This window comes from Aquarana catesbeiana, linkage group LG02 (assembly GCF_042186555.1).
Source record: "Aquarana catesbeiana isolate 2022-GZ linkage group LG02, ASM4218655v1, whole genome shotgun sequence".
Taxonomy (NCBI): Eukaryota; Metazoa; Chordata; class Amphibia; order Anura; family Ranidae; genus Aquarana; species Aquarana catesbeiana.
The window spans coordinates 558,233,735-558,252,810 of record NC_133325.1 but is presented as its reverse complement, the minus strand read 5'-3'; the positions used below and the strand labels follow the sequence as shown (position 1 = coordinate 558,252,810).

The 19,076-nt window shown below is 43.4% G+C and overlaps 1 protein-coding gene across 1 annotated transcript in view; it reads left to right on the top strand.

The window, feature by feature from the left end:
• The window catches only part of SCUBE3 (signal peptide, CUB domain and EGF like domain containing 3), a 189,253-nt gene that overhangs the window by 140,033 nt on the left and 30,144 nt on the right, over positions 1-19,076 (top strand). Inside the window, 8 exon segments of the mRNA XM_073616014.1 lie at positions 8,696-8,752; positions 8,755-8,811; positions 10,590-10,712; positions 12,713-12,829; positions 13,703-13,792; positions 16,193-16,306; positions 16,529-16,690; positions 17,022-17,225. Coding sequence (XP_073472115.1) covers positions 8,696-8,752; positions 8,755-8,811; positions 10,590-10,712; positions 12,713-12,829; positions 13,703-13,792; positions 16,193-16,306; positions 16,529-16,690; positions 17,022-17,225 — 924 coding nt within the window.

Below are 19,076 nucleotides of genomic sequence, written 5' to 3'. Positions count from 1 at the left end.
CAGTCCTCTCTAAATCCATGAATTTTATATCCATAAATCTATTGAAAAGTGTATATTAAAGAATGTGTCCCAAAACTCTATATGGTGTCTCCTTTGTTCCACCCAATCCTATATTCCCTTACTCCATCTCTCTGGTCCCCCTCTGTGCTCCTCCGGTCCCCCTCTGTGCTCCCCCTCCGTGATTCCCCTCCGTGTCCTCCTCCGTGCTCCTCCGGTCCCCCTCTGGGCCCCCCCTCTGTGTCCTCTTCCGTGCTTCTCTGGTCCCCCTCTGTGCTCCCCCTCCATGTCCTCCTCCGTGCTTCTCCGGTTCCCCTCTGTGCCCCCCCTCCGTGTCCTCCTCCATGCTTCTCTGGTCCCCCTCTGTGCCCCCCCTCTGTGTCCTCCTCTTTGCTCCTCGGGTCCCCATCTGTGCTCCCCCTCTGTGTCCTCCTCCTTTGCCCCCTCTGTGTTCCTCCGCCCCCCCGTCCCAAGTCTGCCAAGATGGAGAGCGGAGGAAGGAGCCGGTAAATATGTAATTTATTGGCTCCTTCCTTTCTTTATCGTACATCATGGGACACAGAGCCATAGTATTAACTTAATGGGTATATAGGCACCTTCAGGTGATGGACACTGGTATACCCAATACAGGAAGTTCACTCCCTTATATAACCCCTCCTCCTACCAGGAGGACCTCAGTTTTTTGTGCTCTGAAGAGCTCCAGGAGGGATCCTTGCTGGATTTAAATAGCCTCCATAGACCGGATCCATCCAAAGTGAGGCCAAAGTGGATGGTACCCGGGTCTCATATACGAAGCACGAGGTTTTGCCTGTAACGCTTCTCTTTGCAGGGCTGGACCCCGGGACCCAAGGCTTTGGTCATGCTACATTACCTAAAAGCTTTTCCTGGCGGGGTGCTTTTACAGGTCCAAGGGAGTGGAACCCCAATAAAAAGGGACCCGGTCCTTGAAGGTTTGCTAAACGCAGCCCGCTGTGATGGGTGAAGGTTGGATTGACTGTTAAATCAGCAAATCCTGTGGCGGGGATAAGATAAGGGAGGAAACTTAGGAACTAAAAAGTCCACCTATGATTTCTTCTTTAAGGAAAAAAGTTGTCATGCCTTAAATCTCCACTAGAGGGAGTATATGCACATACCTTAATCTGTTGTCTTCACTGTAAGTTCAGTGTCAGTATGTGTCTGGTCGCAGCAGCACAGGGGGATTCCTCTCAAGGTACGAGACCTGCCAATGCTTTTTTATCCCCCCTGAAGGGACCAGAGGGTTAGGGAAACATCAGTGGTGTACCCCCCTTGTTAAACCCCCCCGCCGCAGGGGGTGCGAAGGTCCGAAATTTGCTCCAACAGTTGTTTTCTCTGCTTGCTGGTGTCATGGGCTCTGCCATCCCGCCCCCCCCCGTGGTGGGTCTGCGGACACTAAAGCCGCATTCGCGCCTGAATATCTTTCAAAATGAAAGGAAGGGGCGGGTTTATGAAGGGGGCGGGAAAACGTTGTGTAACGTCCACGAGGACGCATGAAGAAACAAGCAGACTTAAGAATCAGCTGTCTCCTCGGCTGATAGCGGGGAGGAGCAAGCAGGCTGCACATGGGACACAGGAGCGGTGGGGCACGTAAGGGCTGCAAGTGGCATTCCTAATACAGGAAGGACATTTTTCCCAGCACTAGGCTGAACTTAATAGCGGCATCATTCTGTCATGACTATGTTCAGCAAGTAGTGCAATTTAATAGTGCCTCTCCTTTTGTGCTTAGAACTATGCGAAAAAAGACACCACAAAGACCAAACCTGTACCAAAGGTTTCACCCTCAGGCGCTAGGAACTCCAGTCATACCTCCACACTGTCACCCTCACCTGAAATACCAATTATGGCAAGCCAGGGTGAGTCATTGGAACAAATTGGTGGTGCAGCTGCTTCTCACATCTCACATCTAGCCCCTGTATATGTGACTGAAGATGCCTTTTCCTCCGCCCTGCAGGGCCTGGAAGGAAGATTAGCTGCTTTAATTGCATCCTCCATTCAAATGGATAGGAAGAGTGCTAGATCCCCCTCCCCTACCTTAGACCCTTTGCAAGGGGAACAGTGGGCACAGGATGAGGTGTTATCCTTAGGCAATCAAGAGGAAAGACAAATTGATGACTCCTCTGCGGAGGAAACAACGGTAGATTAACCCTTTTCAGCCTCACAATCTGAGAAATTGCTGATACAATCTCTTACGAAGAGGGTTCGCTCTACTTTCATGCTACCCCTAACGGAGTCTGCTAAAAGCTCAGTTTCTTCCTTGGGTTCCTTAAAACCTTCAAAGCCTTTGCATGCGTTTCCTGTCCATGCATTACTAGAACAGCTTATTTATGCTGAATGGGATCACCCGGATAAGCATTTTCTTCCTCCAAAGAGATTTTCAGTTCTCTATCCCATGGAGGAGAAATTCACCAAAAAATGGAAGGTACCAGCAGTTGACACTGCCATTTCCAGTGTGAATGAAAGTCTAACTTGTCCAGTAGACAATGCACAAATGCTTATGGATCCAACAGATAAAAGGTTGGAATTCCTGTTAAAATCCACTTTTTCTTTGGCAGGTGCCGTTACTCAGCCTGCAGTCACTGCAATAGGAGTCTGTCAATCCCTAAAGGACCAGTTTAGACAGGCCCTTAAAGAGGTTCCTGCACAACAAGCCCAGGATTTGGTCGAACTACCAAAGGCATTATGCTTTGCCATAGATACCATTAAAGATTCTATTCACCAGGCGTCCCGCCTTTTCACTTATGCTAGTACACATGCGTAGAATCCCGTGGTTAAACCATGTAAAAAGCTCCTGACTGGGTTCCCTTTTCATGGGGATCGGCTATTTGGGGATGATTTGGACAAATACATCCAAACAATTTCTAGTGGGAAAAGTATTCTTTTGCCAGTCAAAAGAAAGTATAAACGCCCTTCATTTAAACAGGCTCTTTCTCCTGCGCCAGGGGCTTCCGCCTCTAGGCAGTGGCGACGGCCTCCGCCGTCAGACTCTAGAGGAAAACCTCAGGGTCAGGCCCAGGCTCAAAACAAGTCCTGGGGCCAGAAACCTGCAAAGCAGAATCCTAAAGCCTCATTATGAAGAGGTGCCCCCCCCCCCTCGTCAGGGTGGGGGGAAGACTTCTGCAGTTTTCAGAAGTCTGGCAAGAAGGAAATTCAGGACAGATGGGTCATCTCCACGGTAACTCTGGGGTACAAGCTGGAATTTCGGGACTTTCCACCGTCTCGTTTCCTGGGGTCAAACGTTTCCAAAGATCCAGGGAAAAGGCTATCTCTGTTTCGGGCACTAAACCGATTAATGGCTCAGGGGGTGATCATACAGATCCCCACAATACAGCAAGGTTTGGGGTTTTATTGAAACCTCTTCACAGTACCAAAACGGAATGGAGATGTCAGACCCATTCTAGATCTAAAGAATCTAAATCAGTTCCTGAAGCTCCACTCCGCTCCTTTCGCATGGAGTCGATCAGTGGTTTCTATCCTACAAGGAGAAGAACTTCTGGCATCTATCAACATCAGGGATCCATATCTGCATGTTCCTATATTTCTCACTCACCAAAGGTTTCTGCGGTTCGAGGTAGAACAGCAGCATTTCCAGTTTGTAGCCTTGCCCTTCGGGCTAGCTACAGCACCCCAGGTGTTTACAAAAGTCCTGGCCCCACCTCTAGCCAGGTTAAGGGCACAGGGCATAACAGTCTTGGCGTACTTAGACGATCTATTGCTAATAGACCAGTCGGTGGCTCGTTTGGAGCAAAGCGTGCACATTACAACCAGTTACCTGGAAAGTTTGGGTTGGATTCTCAACCTAGAGAAATCTTCCATAAAATCGATAAAAAGGCTGGAGTACCTGGGTCTGTTCATTGACACTGTCCAGAAAAAGGTGTTCTTGCCTCAAGCAAAAATCAACTCCATAAGAGAGCTGGTGTGGATGGTCAGGTCAAAAGGCGATCCCTCCATTCGCCTTTGCATGAGGTTGCTAGGAAAGATGGTGGCTTCATTCAAAGCGGTTCCCTATGCCCAGTTCCATTCGAGACTGTTACAAAACAGTATCCTGTCTGCTTGGAACAAAACAATTCAAGCTTTAGACTTGCCAATGCGGCGGTCCCCAAGGGTGTTCCAAAGCCTCAGTTAGTTACTAACCCAGAATCTGCTAAAAGGAAAATCCTTCAGACTTGTTATCTGGAAAGTGGACAGATGCCAGCCTTTCAGGCTGGGGAGCAGTACTAGAGAAGACAACTGTCCAGGGATAGTGGTCAAGAGCCGAAAGAACCTTGCCCATCAATATCCTGGAGATTCGGGCAGTGCGTCTGGCTCTGAAGGCCTGGACTTCCAGGTTACGAGATTGTCCTCTCAGGATCCAATCCGACAATGCCACAGCTGTGGCCTATATCATTCACCAAGGGGGCACCAAGAGTCTCTCAGCGCAGAGAGAGGTGAACCATATTCTAACTTGGACAGAAAGGAATGGCAGCCGGACTACCAAACATTCCTCTAGCGTCCAGATTCAACATGAAGTTAATCAACTTTGTGTCCAGGACAAGGGATCCACTCGCATGTGGAACAGATGCGTTGGTGACCCCGTGGGATCAGTTTTCACTGATCTATGCATTTCCCCCTATTCAGTTGCTGCTTTGACTTCTTTGCAGGATCAAGCTGGAAAGAAAGCCGGTGATTCTGGTAGCACCAGCATGGCCCAGAAGGTCATGGTATGCTGAAATCGTAAAGGTGGCAGTGGAGGGTCCATGGTCCCTTCCACTATGGCCAGACCTACTCTCACAGGGGCCGATATTCCATCCTACCTTACGAACACTAAATTTGACGGCTTGGCTATTGAAACCCACATTCTGAAGAAACGTGGGCTTTCCGGGTCAGTTATCTCTACCCTGATTAATGCAAGGAAGTCAGCTTCCAGAACTATATATTATAGAGTCTGGAGGGCTTATGTTTCCTGGTGTGAATCCAAGGGTTGGCACCCTCGGAGGTATATCGTAGGCAGAATTCTTGCCTTTCTACAATTGGGGTAGAGACGAAGTTGGCCTTGAGTACTATTAAGGGCCAAGTCTCAGCTTTATCAGTCTTATTTCAAAGACCACTTGCTACACATTCTTTAGTCTGAGATTTTATGCAAGGAGTGATGCGGCTTAATCCATCAGTCAAACCTCCTTTGAACCCTTGGGATTTGAACTTAGTTTTTTCAGGGTTACAAAAACAGCCATTTGAACCGATACAACATATTCCCTTAGTCCTTCTGACAAGGAAGTTGGTATTTTTGGTTGCTACATGCTCAGCAAGGAGGATTTCGGAATTGGCTGCTCTTTCTTGTAAAGAGCCATATTTGATTATTCATGAGGACAGAGTGGTGTTGTGCCCTCATCCAGTTTTATTACCAAAAGTGGTCTCAGGTTTCCACCTGAACTAAGACATTATCCTGCCATCGTTTTTTCCAAAACCATGTTCCAGGTAAGAAAAGTCACTACAAAAAAGTATTGGTACTTGTACTCAGTCTTAAAAAAGGTATAAGGTGGTATTGGTGCAACCCTACCTATAAGTCTAGGTTCATATATATGCAGCTGCGCTTGATGCCTTTTTCAGCCACGTTTTGCAGTGCATCTTGCATTTTCATGCATCCTGCGTTTTACATTTTTATTTATTTTTTTCTCTTTAAACGCACTGTAAACACACTGTATATAGCTGGTTGCTAAGCAGGGGTCCGGGAATGACGGTTCCGGGAGATGACAGCTCCGTGAGATGATGGTTCTATGAGAAGATGGCTCCGGGCTTCTTATTTAATAAAGGACTTGTCAAAATACGGCTCTTGTAATTTGTTAATATGTCACTGTGTTTTTTGGTGAATGGGTAGGGGTACGATGTACCTGATACCCATTCACATAAAGCAGGCCAGGATCTGGGGGCCCCCTTGTTAATGGGGGCTTTCAGATTCCGATAAACCCCCACTGCCTGCAGACTGCGTCAACCAACGGCCAAGGTTGTTGGGAAGAGGCCCTTGTCCCCATCAACATGGGGGCAAGGTGCTTTGGGATGGAGGGGGGGTGCAGAGCTCCCAACCCCCATGTAGAGGGCATGTGGCCTGGTATGGTTCAGGACCTCGCTCGTCCCCTCCCTTTCCTGACCTTCCAGAATGGTCAGGGGGGTAGTGGGGTCCCCCAGGGTTCTGATCTTATTTAATTTGTTCATAAATGACCTTGAGGATGGGGTAAACAGTTTTCAATCTCTGTATTTGCGGATGATACTAAGCTAAGCAGGGTAATAACTTCTCCGCAGGATGTGGAAGCCTTGCAAGAAGATCTGAACGAATTAATGGGGTGGGCAACTACATGGCAAATGAGGTTTAATGTAGAAATATGTAAAATAATGCATTTGGGTGGCAAAAATATGAATGCACGCAATACAGTGGGGGGGAGAACCTCTGGGGGAATCTAGGATGGAAAAGGACCTGGGGGTCCTAGTAGATGATAGCCTCAACAATGGCATGCAATGCCAAGCTGCAGGGGATTAACTCCACAGATAAAACAATAATTCTCCCGGTCTACAAGACTCTGGTCCGGCCGCACCTAGAGTATGCTGTCCAGTTCTGGGCACCAATCCTCAGGAAGGATGTACAGGAAATGGAGCGAGTACAAAGAAGAGCAACAAAGCTAATAAAGGGTCTGGAGGATATTAGTTATGAGGAAAGGTTGCGAGCACTGAACTTATTCTCTCTGGAGAAGAGACGCTTGAGAGGGAATATGATTTCAATTTAAAAATACCGTACTGGTGACCCCACAATAGGGATAATGCCCCGTACACACGGTCGGACTTTGTTCGGACATTCCGACAACAAAATCCTAGGATTTTTTCCGACGGATGTTGGCTCAAACTTGTCTTGCATACACACGGTCACACAAAGTTGTCGGAAAATCCGATCGTTCTCAACACGGTGACGTAAAATACGTACATCGGGACTATAAACGGGGCAGTGGCCAATAGCTTTCATCTCTTTATTTATTCTGAGCATGCGTGGCACTTTGTCCGTCAGATTTGTGTACACACGATCGGAATTTCCGACAACGGATTTTGTTGTCGGAAAATTTTATATCCTGCTCTCAAACTTTGTGTGTCGGAAAATCCGATGGAAAATGTGTGATGGAGCCTACACACGGTCGGAATTTCCGACAACAAGGTCCTATCACACATTTTCCGTTGGAAAATCCGACCGTGTGTACGGGGCATAACACTTTTTCGCGGGAGGGAGCTTAACAAGACATGCGGCCACTCATTAAAATTAGAAGAAAAGAGGTTTAGCTTTAAACTACGTAGAGGGTTCTTTACTGTAAGAGTGGCAAGGATGTGGAATTCCCTGCCACAGGCGGTGGTCTCATCGGGGGGCATCGATAGTTTAAAAAAACTATTAGATAAGCACCTGAACAACCACAACATACAGGGAAATACAATGTAATACTGACAATCACACAGATAGGTTGGACTTGATGGACTTGTGTCTTTTTTCAACCTCACCCATGGGGGGTCCCCTCCGAATCCATACTAGACCCGAGGGGCCGGGTATGGACCTGGGGGGGACCCCACGTCCTACAAGCAAAACGCTAAGTGTGGTGGAAAACTAACACTGCACATCACCCTGAACACACCATCCCCACCGTGAAACATGGTGGTGACAGCATCATGTTTTGGGATGTTTTTCTTCAGCAGGGATGGGTGGAGGGTCACCTTCCAGCAGGACAACAACTCTAAACATACAGCCAGAGCTACAATGAAATGGTTTAGATCAAGACATATTTTTGTGTTAGAATGGCCCAGTCAAAGTCCAGACCTAAATCCAATTGAGAATCTGTGGCAAGACTTGAAAATTTCTGTTCACAAATGCTCTCCATCCACTCTGACAGAGCTAGAGCTATTTTGCAAAGAATAATGGGCAAAAGTGTCATTCTCTAGATGTGCAAAGCTGGTAGAGACATACACAAAAATACTTGCTGCTGTAATTGCAGCAAAAGGTGGTTCTACAAAGTATTGACTCGGGGGGCTGAATACAAATACACCCCATACTTTTCAGATATTTATTTGCAAAAATGTTGAAAACCATTTATCATTTTCCTTCCACTTCACAATTATGTGCCACTTTGTGTTGGTCTATCATATAAAATCCCAATAAAATACATTTACGTTTTTGGTTGTAACATGACAAAATGTGGAAAATTTCAAGGGGTGTGAATATTTTTTTAAGGGACTGTATATACAGTGTTAAAATAAAAACCGCAAAACACATAAAAAATCTCATCACAAACACAACACTTGCATTTCTGGTGCGGTTCCATTGAAGTATATTACCCGCAAATTGTGAGAAAAAAGTCCCTGGCCCTTTCCAAAAATGCACTGGTCGCAAAACACATAGATGTGAGCTTGTACCATAGGAAACCATGTTAAATGGACTGTAGTGCATTTCTGCAAACTGCAAAACACACTAAAAAACACATAGGTGTGAATCTTGGGTAAATGTTAATATCCTGTTATATTCTATGCATTTAGGAATGCATTCAGCTCTTTTTTTGTTTTTAATCAGCTGAGCTACAGTGGCAATAAAATATATGAATGTGTGTGTGACAACCTCCTTGATGTGTGGATTTATTTATTACTGGATGTGACAAACCTCTCATAGACATTTCCTCACCCCTAGATATTGATGAGTGCTCCTTTGACAGGACATGTGATCACATCTGTGTCAACACTCCTGGAGCTTCCAGTGTTTGTGTCACAAGGGCTATGCATTATATGGACTCACTCACTGTGGAGGTAATGTTTTCACTTTGCTAACTTTGATATTGCCTTTAATTGTTAGCTGATTAAAGCGGAGTTCCAGTCGTGTTTGTGTTTTTTAAAAGTCAGCAACTCCAAATTTTTTAGCTGCTGACTTTTAATAAACCCAGACTCACCTGTCCCAGGATCCAGCGATGCAGCTGCCCAAACCCTCGCTGCTCTCCCTCGCCTCTCCCTGGGGCCGGCATTACAAGTCTGGGCACCCAGCAGTGAGGGCTTGAGGCTTCACAGCTGGGTGCGCACTGCGCATGTGAGAGTCATGCTGCGCCTCCTCAATGGCCAGGCAATCTTCTGGGACCTGTGACGTGTCCCAGAGGATTGCAGGGAGGGGGAGAGGAGAACTTCCGCTTGAGTCACCTAGGTGGCCCGAGCATAAGTGGGAGTGGGTACCTGTCAAAACTAGGTACCTGGCGCCCCCCCCCCCAAAAAAATGACATGCCAAATGTGGCATAGGAGAGGGGGAGAAATGCCTAAAGCGGAACTTCCCCTTTTGGGTGGAGCTCCATTTTTACCACCAGTCGTACTATTATTTGTTTTTTGCTGACCTACAAGTCTAATACTCAACATAGATAAAAGGTTTTGCAAGGCCTGGGATATTAAAACAACCACTTATGGTTCAGTGGTTTTTATTGTTTAGTTTCACATTTTAACAGGTACAGTAAACATTTTCATAGTGATGAAAGTATAGAAATGCATAGGACTTGTCGAATAGAAAACAGAAACTCAAACTGACTTGAAACATCATTTGTCCTATTAACAATATAGGGTAGAAGGAACATGATATATTTAACACCAGTATATTTGTCCCTGATAAGGTAAACAAAAAAGGTAAAATAAGGGAGAAAAGAGGAGTATAGGAGGGGGGAAGAAAGTTGGTATATAGGAAATTATATGTTATATAAACAGGGCCATGGTCCTGATTTAAAGGCCTAGTTGAAAAGAATCTGTTCCACTAGGTAGACAATGCGTAAACCAAAGGTACCAGGTAGTTGTGTAGTTTCCCATTGTATGGGATTTTCTTGCCTCTATTTTCTTGTGTAGCATAGTCTTTGTAACTCTTGACTTAACTTTAACCATGGAGAGGATAAGGGATTTCCAAGTTTTTGCAATTGTTGGTTTCACTGTGGTGAGGACATGTCTCAAAAATTTAAATGGGGCTGTAAATAGGTCTAGTGATTTGACACAAAGGAGAGCAATTTTGGTATCTAAGGGATCACTTGTCCCATAAGGCTAGCAAAAAGTGAAAAAATATCTGTCCAGAATATCTGGACCACTGGGCAGGCCACCAGGTATAAAAAAAGGTTCCCAGTTGTCCACATCTTCAAAAACGTAAAAGTGAAAGGCCAGGTACGTAACAGGCGATTCAGGCTTGGACGATATACCATCTCATCACAACCTTGCAGTTGGTTTCAAAGGCTAGAACTAGACTTCACAGTTTCCTAAATTTGATACCATCACTCTTCCTTGATAGCTGACCCTAGATCAGTATTGTATTGTCGCATGTACGTCAGGAGTTGGGATGAAGAGGGAGATGTTAGCAGAGTATATAAGGCCTGGAGAATGTGCAAAAGGGAACCTAACATTTTCTAAAAAGTTTAATCTGGAGATACCGGAGAGTTCCACATATGGTAACCAATAGGTTTGTTATAACGTGGGGAACGTCTTAACACCTTTGTCCATGATCAACTTGTAGGTGTGATAAAGAACCATTTAAATGTATACAAAACATGTAATTTACTTTTGTCAAATCCTAGATATAGATGAATGCAGCATTAACAAAGGAGGCTGCAAATATGGTTGCATCAATATACCAGGAGGCTTTGAGTGCACCTGTCCAGCTGGCTTTAAACTTCACTGGAATCAGAAAGACTGTGTAGGTAAGTGTTTTGCAATTTTGATGGGGTTTAGAGCACTGCAAATCTTATTTTTTATCATATAAACATTAATGCCCCGTACACACGATCAGACATTGATCGGACATTCAGACAACAAAATCCATGGATTTTTTCAGACGGATGTTGGCTCAAACTTGTCTTGCATATACACCGTCACACAAAGTTGCCGGAAAATCTGATCGTTCTGAACGCGGTGACGTAAAACACAGATTCTGGGACTATAAACGGGGCAGTAGCCAATAGCTTCCGTCTCTTAATTTATTCTGCGCATGCATGGCATTTTGTGCGTCGGATTTGTGTACACACGATCGAAATTTCCGACAACGGATTTTGTTGTCGGAAAATTTTATATCAACCTCTCAAACTTTGTGTGTCGGAAATTCTGATGGAAAATGTGTGATGGAGCCCACACACGGTCGGAATTTCCAACAACAAGGTCCTATCACACATTTTCCATCGGAAAATCCGACCGTGTGTACAGGGCATAAGAGGTAATTTTTACAACCAAAACAAAAACATACAAAAAAAAAAAAAAAACCTGAAAATTATAGTTCTATCTGTGTACATACATCACTTTTTTATGCCCACGAGTCTATGTGTGTCTGTGAGATTTGCCTTTGGATAGGGTAAATTGTTAAAGGTATATTTTGGTCAGTATAGAGTTGAGATCTGAGGCAGATCTTTATGTCAATGGAGGGTCAAAAAAACTATAGAAATGACTACCAAATTGTTTAAAGAGAATATCAATTGTAGGTAATGTCTTAAGCCACATATACACGATCGGATTTTCCGACGGGAAATGTGTGATGACAGGCTGTTGGCGGAAAATCCAACCGTTTGTATGCCCCATCGGACAAATGTTTTCAGATTTTCCTGCGGACAAATGTTGATGGCAGGCTTTAAAATTTTCCACAGGCATTTGTCTGTTGTTGGATTTTCCGAGCGTGTGTACACAAGTCCGTCGGACAAAAGCTCAGAAGCAAGGACAAGCTGGAAGCGGTCAGTCTTGTAAACTAGTGTTCGTAATGGAGAATTAACATTCGTGCAAATTATGAAATCTCGAAATGCAGCGCACATTCTCTTCTTCTTTAATGGGATAATAATGAAGCTGCTTTGCTGGTGATGCTGACGGAGTTATGGCAAACACATTTTGAAGGGCTTTTTTTTTCTAGTGATATCAAGCATATTATTATGCTTGTTTTTTTTTTCTCCACAATTTTTTTATTGTGCATTAAAAAAAGAAAACAAATAAAATTAGACATGCTATCTGCCAATAGAACTTAACCAAAAAGTGCATTCTATGCATCCAAAAATCTAGAAAATATACCAAATCAAATCATTATTCAAACAAAAAATAAAATAAAAGCCTCATGCATGTGTCCTTCTTCTTAATATAGGGGGTCAACAATGCCAAGAGTTGGTGAAAGCAGGGGTCCGTCATCCGGAGATAATTCCGAAAATCATCCGGATTATTCTCCTGGAGCTCCCGCAGCAAAGGCATATGACATAATTGGTCACGATTAATAAAGCAACCAATTGTTTTGTCCAAGAAATCCTCCTCCTGTTCCTGGACTGGACTTGGGTCAAAGCAATAACTCCAAGGCCAATAACAAATAATACGTTATCTCCTCCGATTCCGCAACATGGCTGGTTGATGAACGGCCGTTCAGAAATGAACTGAAAAGTGCAAAATGAAAAGCGCAAATCAACACTCACCAAACTTCTACTAACACAAAATTAGCAGAAGGAGCCCAAAGGGTGGCGCTAAAGAGCTGAAAAATCACGTACTACATCACTACATTCATGTTTGTTGGCCAACAATTCCTTGCCGTTTGTATGCAAGAGAAGTTCCTGGCCAACGCCCTTCGGACAAAAGTCAGAGGTTTTGTCTGTGGAAAATCCGATTGTGTGTACGAGGCTTGTAGCACATCTTATAGGTATGTTATAGGAAACACTTATTAAACATTTCCTTTGACCCTTAGAGCTGGTAAAATGTATGACGACTGGCATGTCCTCCTGTGCGGCTATGATATGTTCTCGAAATGGGAAGAAAGACACCTGCTCTCTCACCTGTAGCTCCAAGACTTTGCTGCAGCCAGGTAATTTGCAAAGCTTCAGGTGGATTAGCTGTAGGGTATAAAATATCATTTGTGGCATGAGGCTTGTCTTAAGAACTGTATCTATTAAAAAAGTAATTACAAAAATTAAAGTCTAAACCCAAGAACAAAAATATAATATATTGTGTCTTAAAAGTCCTTAGATGGCTGTATTTTTTCTTCAGGTTTTTTAAAATTTATTTTATTTTAAACTGGTATTAACGGTCTTCCTGTCCAAGGGTACTGTCTCTATGGAGAAGCAGCGTTGTCATTGTAGGGCAGGAAGTGTGTTAGAACCACATAACACCACACCTTCTCATCATCTCCATAACATGGTTGGAAATATTCAGTAGTTCACAGATGTAAACTGGGCAAAGCTGATAATGATGTTTGATATTTCAGTTCAGCATTGTCGGATCACTTCAGGAAAATAGGGGGTTACATGATTTCTAGTAGGATCAACTGGTAGTTTTGCACTTGTAGAACAAATATAACAAAAACCTTTCAATGGTATATTTAACAGAACAAAATAAAACAAATAAGAGAAGTTTAGATATAATTTACATGCACATTAAATCAGAAACATTAATTTCTGTGTCAAAGATGCAGATTTTGTGTTTTTTTTAAATTACATATGAAATAACGGAAAATATCCGGTTCATTGGTTCTCATGCACTAAAAGGGAAGTTTAAATGAATATAAACAGTAAATATTTGCTGAGGGAACTAAAAGTAAATTAAGGAAATGTATTCATATGTTCAGATATTTTATTTAAATATTGCTGTTTTTGTAAAATTAGTCTACTTTGTAAATCTTGTATAATATTAATGGTACTAATAACAACAATAATAAATAGTTTTCTGTTTCTCTGTGCAGAGTCAGACAGTACTTACATCTTCAGCTGTGGATCTCCAGCGCATAAACTTGGACTCAGCTCTAAACAGAATACTAACCATCACTCCACTGGTAACTTAATGACTATTACGATGGGGGAAACTATAATTGTATGGACCCTAACAAAATAATTTTCTGGTCCCTTAGCTTTCCATGATCATTCGCAAAAGCAATAAAGCTACTAAGCTATAGCTAATTTCAGTCCTACAGCCACATCTTCTGTACTGTCCCAGGCACCAGGGCACAGTGTACAGTTCTTTAGAAAATCTCTGTTTCTTACATCTCCTAAAAAAATCATTAAGTGTAATCTCTTTGGGATAAAATCATTGGTTTTACTAATTCCCCACCCTCCAACTGGCCTTTTCACAGATCTTAGACATCTACCAAGGCTCATACCATGTAATGCTGTTACAAAACTGTTTGATTTAGCCATTATAAGACAAACTCAGAGTTACACATGCAATTAATCATATTCCAACAGCTTGATATAATCTTAATTGCAAGCGTGAAAGGTCTTATAACAGATGCACTGCCAGCTCTAGTGATAGTTAAACCTATAGGCTTTCTAATCTAAATTATTTTTCAATCCTTAAAATGGTTGTAAACCTCAAACATGAAATATGAACAAAGCACATATTTCTGTAGTCTTTACTTGCCTCTCTCCAAAGCATTAAGGGGTTGATTTACTAAAGGCAAATATAAGGTGCACTGCTAGTACACTTGCTCCATAGCTTGGTAAATTAAGTAAAACTTCACTTTGCAAAGAATACTCAGTCACATGCAAGGAGTATAAAAAAAACTGAATTTTTGTTTGTATATGATTGGATGATAGAAACCAGCATAGCTTTCCCTCATTTCAGAGCTTCCCCTCAGATCTAGAGCAAATGTATTTAAAGTGCACTTGCAGTGCACAGTATATTTGCCTTTAGTAAATCATTATCCCAGTGTAATTTCTCTCTGCTGTCTAGTTCCTCTATTATTAACAAATTTAACAAAATGCTTTCAAGGGTATATTTAAAGCAGAACTCCATGAAAAAAAAAAAATTCCCATTCCACACTGCATAGGTTAACTAATCATTTTGTCAAGTGGTGCACCAAAAGGCTATACCTACCTGATCTTTCGATCCTCCAGAAAACCGCACTCCCTCAGGTCAAGCAGTGGACTGTTCTTTCCGTCCTCACATCCAGAACAGGTCTATGGGCATGATGATGACAGGAACAGTTTATTCACAAGATCACTAGCGTGCAGGGAGGCAGGAGTGGCAGGGATCGGTCTTTTGCTTGAAGAAACAACAGATTAGGTACCGTATATACTCAAGTATAGGTCGATCCGAGTATAAGTTGAGGCCCTAATTTACCACAAAAAAAATGGAAAAACGTATTGACCCGAGCATAAGAGGGGGGTGAGAAATGCAGCAGCTACTGTAAGTGGAAAAAGAGGGTCAACAATGCCCATCTGCAGCTGTATACCTCCCTGTGTCCTGTGCATGTGTCCTGTGCATATGTGCATGTGTCATGTGTCCTGTGTATATGTGCATGTGTCCTGTGTATATGTGCATGTGTCATGTGTATATGTGCATGTGTCATGTGTCCTGTGCATATGTGCATGTGTCATGTGTCCTGTGTATATGTGCATGTGTCCTGTGTATATGTGCATGTGTCATGTGTCCTGTGTATATGTGCATGTGTCATGTGTATATGTGCATGTGTCCTGTACCTGTGTCCTGTGTATGTGTCCTGTGTATGTGTCCTGTGTATATGTGCATGTGTCATGTGTATATGTACCTGTGTCCTGTACCTGTGTCCTGTGTATGTGTGCATGTGTCTGCGTCCTGTGTATGTGTGCATGTGTCTGTGTCCTGTGTATGTGTGCATCCTATCTGTGTCCTGTGCATGCCTCCGTGTGCCGCTCTGCACCGATCAGCGTGTGCTATTACTACTCGGCGGCCATTCACTGTTCAAAAGCCGTGCCTCCTCCTCGTCCGTGATAGGCAGAAAACTCCATTTCTCAGCAGTCAGCATTCAGCCTATCATGGACATTCTCTCATCCTCATACCACGGACAAGGATGAGAGAATGTTCGTGATAGGCTGTACACTGACTGCTGGGAAATGGAGTTTTCTGCCTATCGCAGACGAGGAGGAGGCGCGGCTTTTGAACAGTAATTGGCTGCCGATTAGTAATAGCACGACAATAGGCAGACGGCGGTGACTCGAGTATAAGTCGAAGGGGGCACTTTCAGCCCAAAAAAAAGGGCTGAAAATCTTGACTTATACTCGAGTATATACAGTAAGTATATCTCCGCTCTGAAATTCCCTAGACAAGAACCAAGCAGTTAACCCATGCAGTGGGGCACAGATCTTTTTTTTTGCCTGGAGTTCTCCTTTAACAGATGAAAGGAGACCAAATAATGTAAAAAAAATCATTGTTAGGGCTTATATACTTTTTAATAATTTTTCATTTCTTATTTCAGAAACTCTGGTGCCACCAGTAAAGCAGAGAGCATCCTTCAAACTTAAAGATTCCAGATGTGGCCTGAGAGTGCGTGGCAGATCAGCAAGAGGGGAGGAAAGCGCAAGACATGGAAGTATGAGAAATGGAGAAGGCCAAAAGTGGTAGGAAGAGAGGATGAAAAGGAATTGTGGGAAAGGCATTAAAAAGTGGACATTCAGGAGAAAAAAAAAAAGAAAGAACAGAGATTAACCAGGGAGGGGTAGAAATGCAGATAAGAGAATTCAGTTACTGCTAAGTAGTTTTTTTCTCTTCTTGCTATTTCTTATGATCAGTTTGCTTATCTTGTCCTAATCAGGTTCTCATGCACTATGCTCAGACTGCCGGCTAACATATATTCAGTTGAAATGTGACTCTCTGTTGAGGAATAAAGGCCGTAGCACTCGCTCTTCTCCCAATAAGGAAGTTACCAGGATCTCATTGGAGTTGGAAGCTGAAGTCAAAGTGGAGGAGGCCACTTGTAAGTGTTTTCATAACCTGACATAAGTCTTAGTATTGTAAAGAAATTAAAAGTTATGGATCAGAATAATAAAAAAAGGAATATGCCACATAAAATGTGATGGCATGAAAAATTGAAGGCTGATGAAATGCAGGTGAAATAAAACTAGAAGTTGTGACTTGTTTAGAAGTTCTGTGTTAAGCTTTATACCAATGTAAAGAAGTTTAGATAAAGATTATTACTGAGGTTTATTTGGAGTTCAGCCATGGTTCATTTGTTGGACTACATATAGGAGTTTCAGTTTAAAAAGAGTTGTACCTTGTCAAATATTTTTCATTTTTATTTTCCCCAGCAAGTTGTTCACTGACATGCCTCCGCCAGCGACTGGAACGCAAAATTAAATCCATACTGAAATCCTTGAGGAAATCTATTAATCAAGAAAGATTTGTGATACGTTTAGCATCTGTAGAATATGAGGTAGCACAAAAGGGTGGCATGGCAACTGAAAGGGGAGAAAACTGCACTCCAGGACATCACAGAATGTGGGGAAAATGTGGTAAGGAGGAAGGATATTTGCCTTGAATCACTGAAGGAGAATGAGAAAATAGAATGAAAACTTTGTTTCTTAAGGAATACCCAGAGTAAATCCAACCATACTGAATAAAAAAAACACAAATGGATTCCTCCACCCACACAAGTGAAGTGGAGGGAGGAATCCACCCTGCTGACAGTGGGACTGATCGGTTACTATGCACAGCTGCATTAGATTCTGTGTGCACCCATGTTAATAAATCTCCCCCTAAATGTCCATCTATACAAGTCCTTGAATGTGGAATACAGGCAAACTACTTAATACAACATTGAAGCATTTCTAGATAACATTTCTAGATAAAAGAAGGCCCGTAGACGTGGTGTATCTGGATTTTGCAAAAGCATTTGACACAGTTCCCACAGTAAAAAGTAAGGTCCATTGGCATGGACTATAGGGTGAGTACATGGATTGAAAACTGACTACAAGGGCGAGTTCAGAGGGTGGTGATAAATGGGGAATACTCAGAATGGTCAGGGGTGGGTAGTGGGGTCCCACAGGGTTCTGTGCTGGGATCAATCCTATTTAATTTGTTCATAAATGACCTGGTGGATGGGGTAAACAGTTCAATCTCTGTATTTGCGCACGACACTAAGCTAAGCAGGGCAATGATCTACAAGACTGTGGTCCGGCCGCACCTGGAGTAAGCTGTCCAGTTCAGGTCACCAGTCCTCAGGAAGTATGTACTGGAAATGGAGCAAGTACAAAGAAGGGCAACAAAGCTAATAAAGGGTTTGGAGGACATTAGTTATGAATAGGGATGAGCTACGAGTTCGAGTCGAACTCATGTTCGACTCGAACATTGGCTGTTCGCCCGTTCGCCAAACAGTGAACAATTTGGGTTGTTCGCGGCAAATTCGAAAGCCGCGGAACACTCTTTAAAAGTCTATGGGAGAAATCAAAAGTGCTAATTTTAAAGGCTTATATGCAAGTTATTGTCATAAAAAGTGTTTGGGGACCTGGGTCCTGCCCCAGGGGGACAAGGATCAATGAAAAAAAAAGTTTTAAAAACGGCCGTTTTTTCGGGAGCAGTGATTTTAATAATGCTTAAAGTGAAACAATAAAAGTGTAATATTCCTTTAAATTTCGTACCTGGGGGGGGTGTCTATAGTATGCCTGTAACGGGGCGCATGTTTTCCGTGTTTAGAACAGTCTGAGAGCAACATGACATTTCAAAGGAAAAAAAGTCATTTAAAACTACTCGCGGTTATTAATGAATTGCCGGTGTCTTGCCGAATAAGTTCCTTCGGCGGATAAGTTCCCCCCTGTACTGCGCAGGCGCAGCGAAGCGAGGCCGTGCCCTAAGCGTGGCGAGCGAAGCGAGCCCGCGAGGGGCCCTCTTACAGGCGCCGTGTACAGCTGATTTTCAGCTATTCCGCTTCGGCTATTTCCGCTGGATCCTACTGCGCAGGCGCAGCGCCTGCGCAGTAGAGGGGGGAACTTTCTCGGCAGAACACCGGCCCGACAATACACATAAAAGTTCATTGATAAAAACGGCATGGGAATTCCCCACAGGGGAACCCCAAACCAAAATTTTTTAAAAAAATGACGTGGGGGGTCCCCCTAAATTCCATACCAGGCCCCTCAGGTCTTGTATGGATATTAAGGGGAACCCCGACCAACATTTTTTAAAAAATTGACATGGGGTCCCCCTCAAAATCTATACCAGACCCTTCAGGTCTGGTATGGTTTTTAAGGGGAACCCCGTGCCAAAATTTAAAAAAAAATGGCGTGGGGTCCTACCAAAAATCCGTACCAGACCCTTATCCGAGCACGCAACCTGGCAGGCTGCAGGAAAAGAGGGGGGATGAGAGAGCA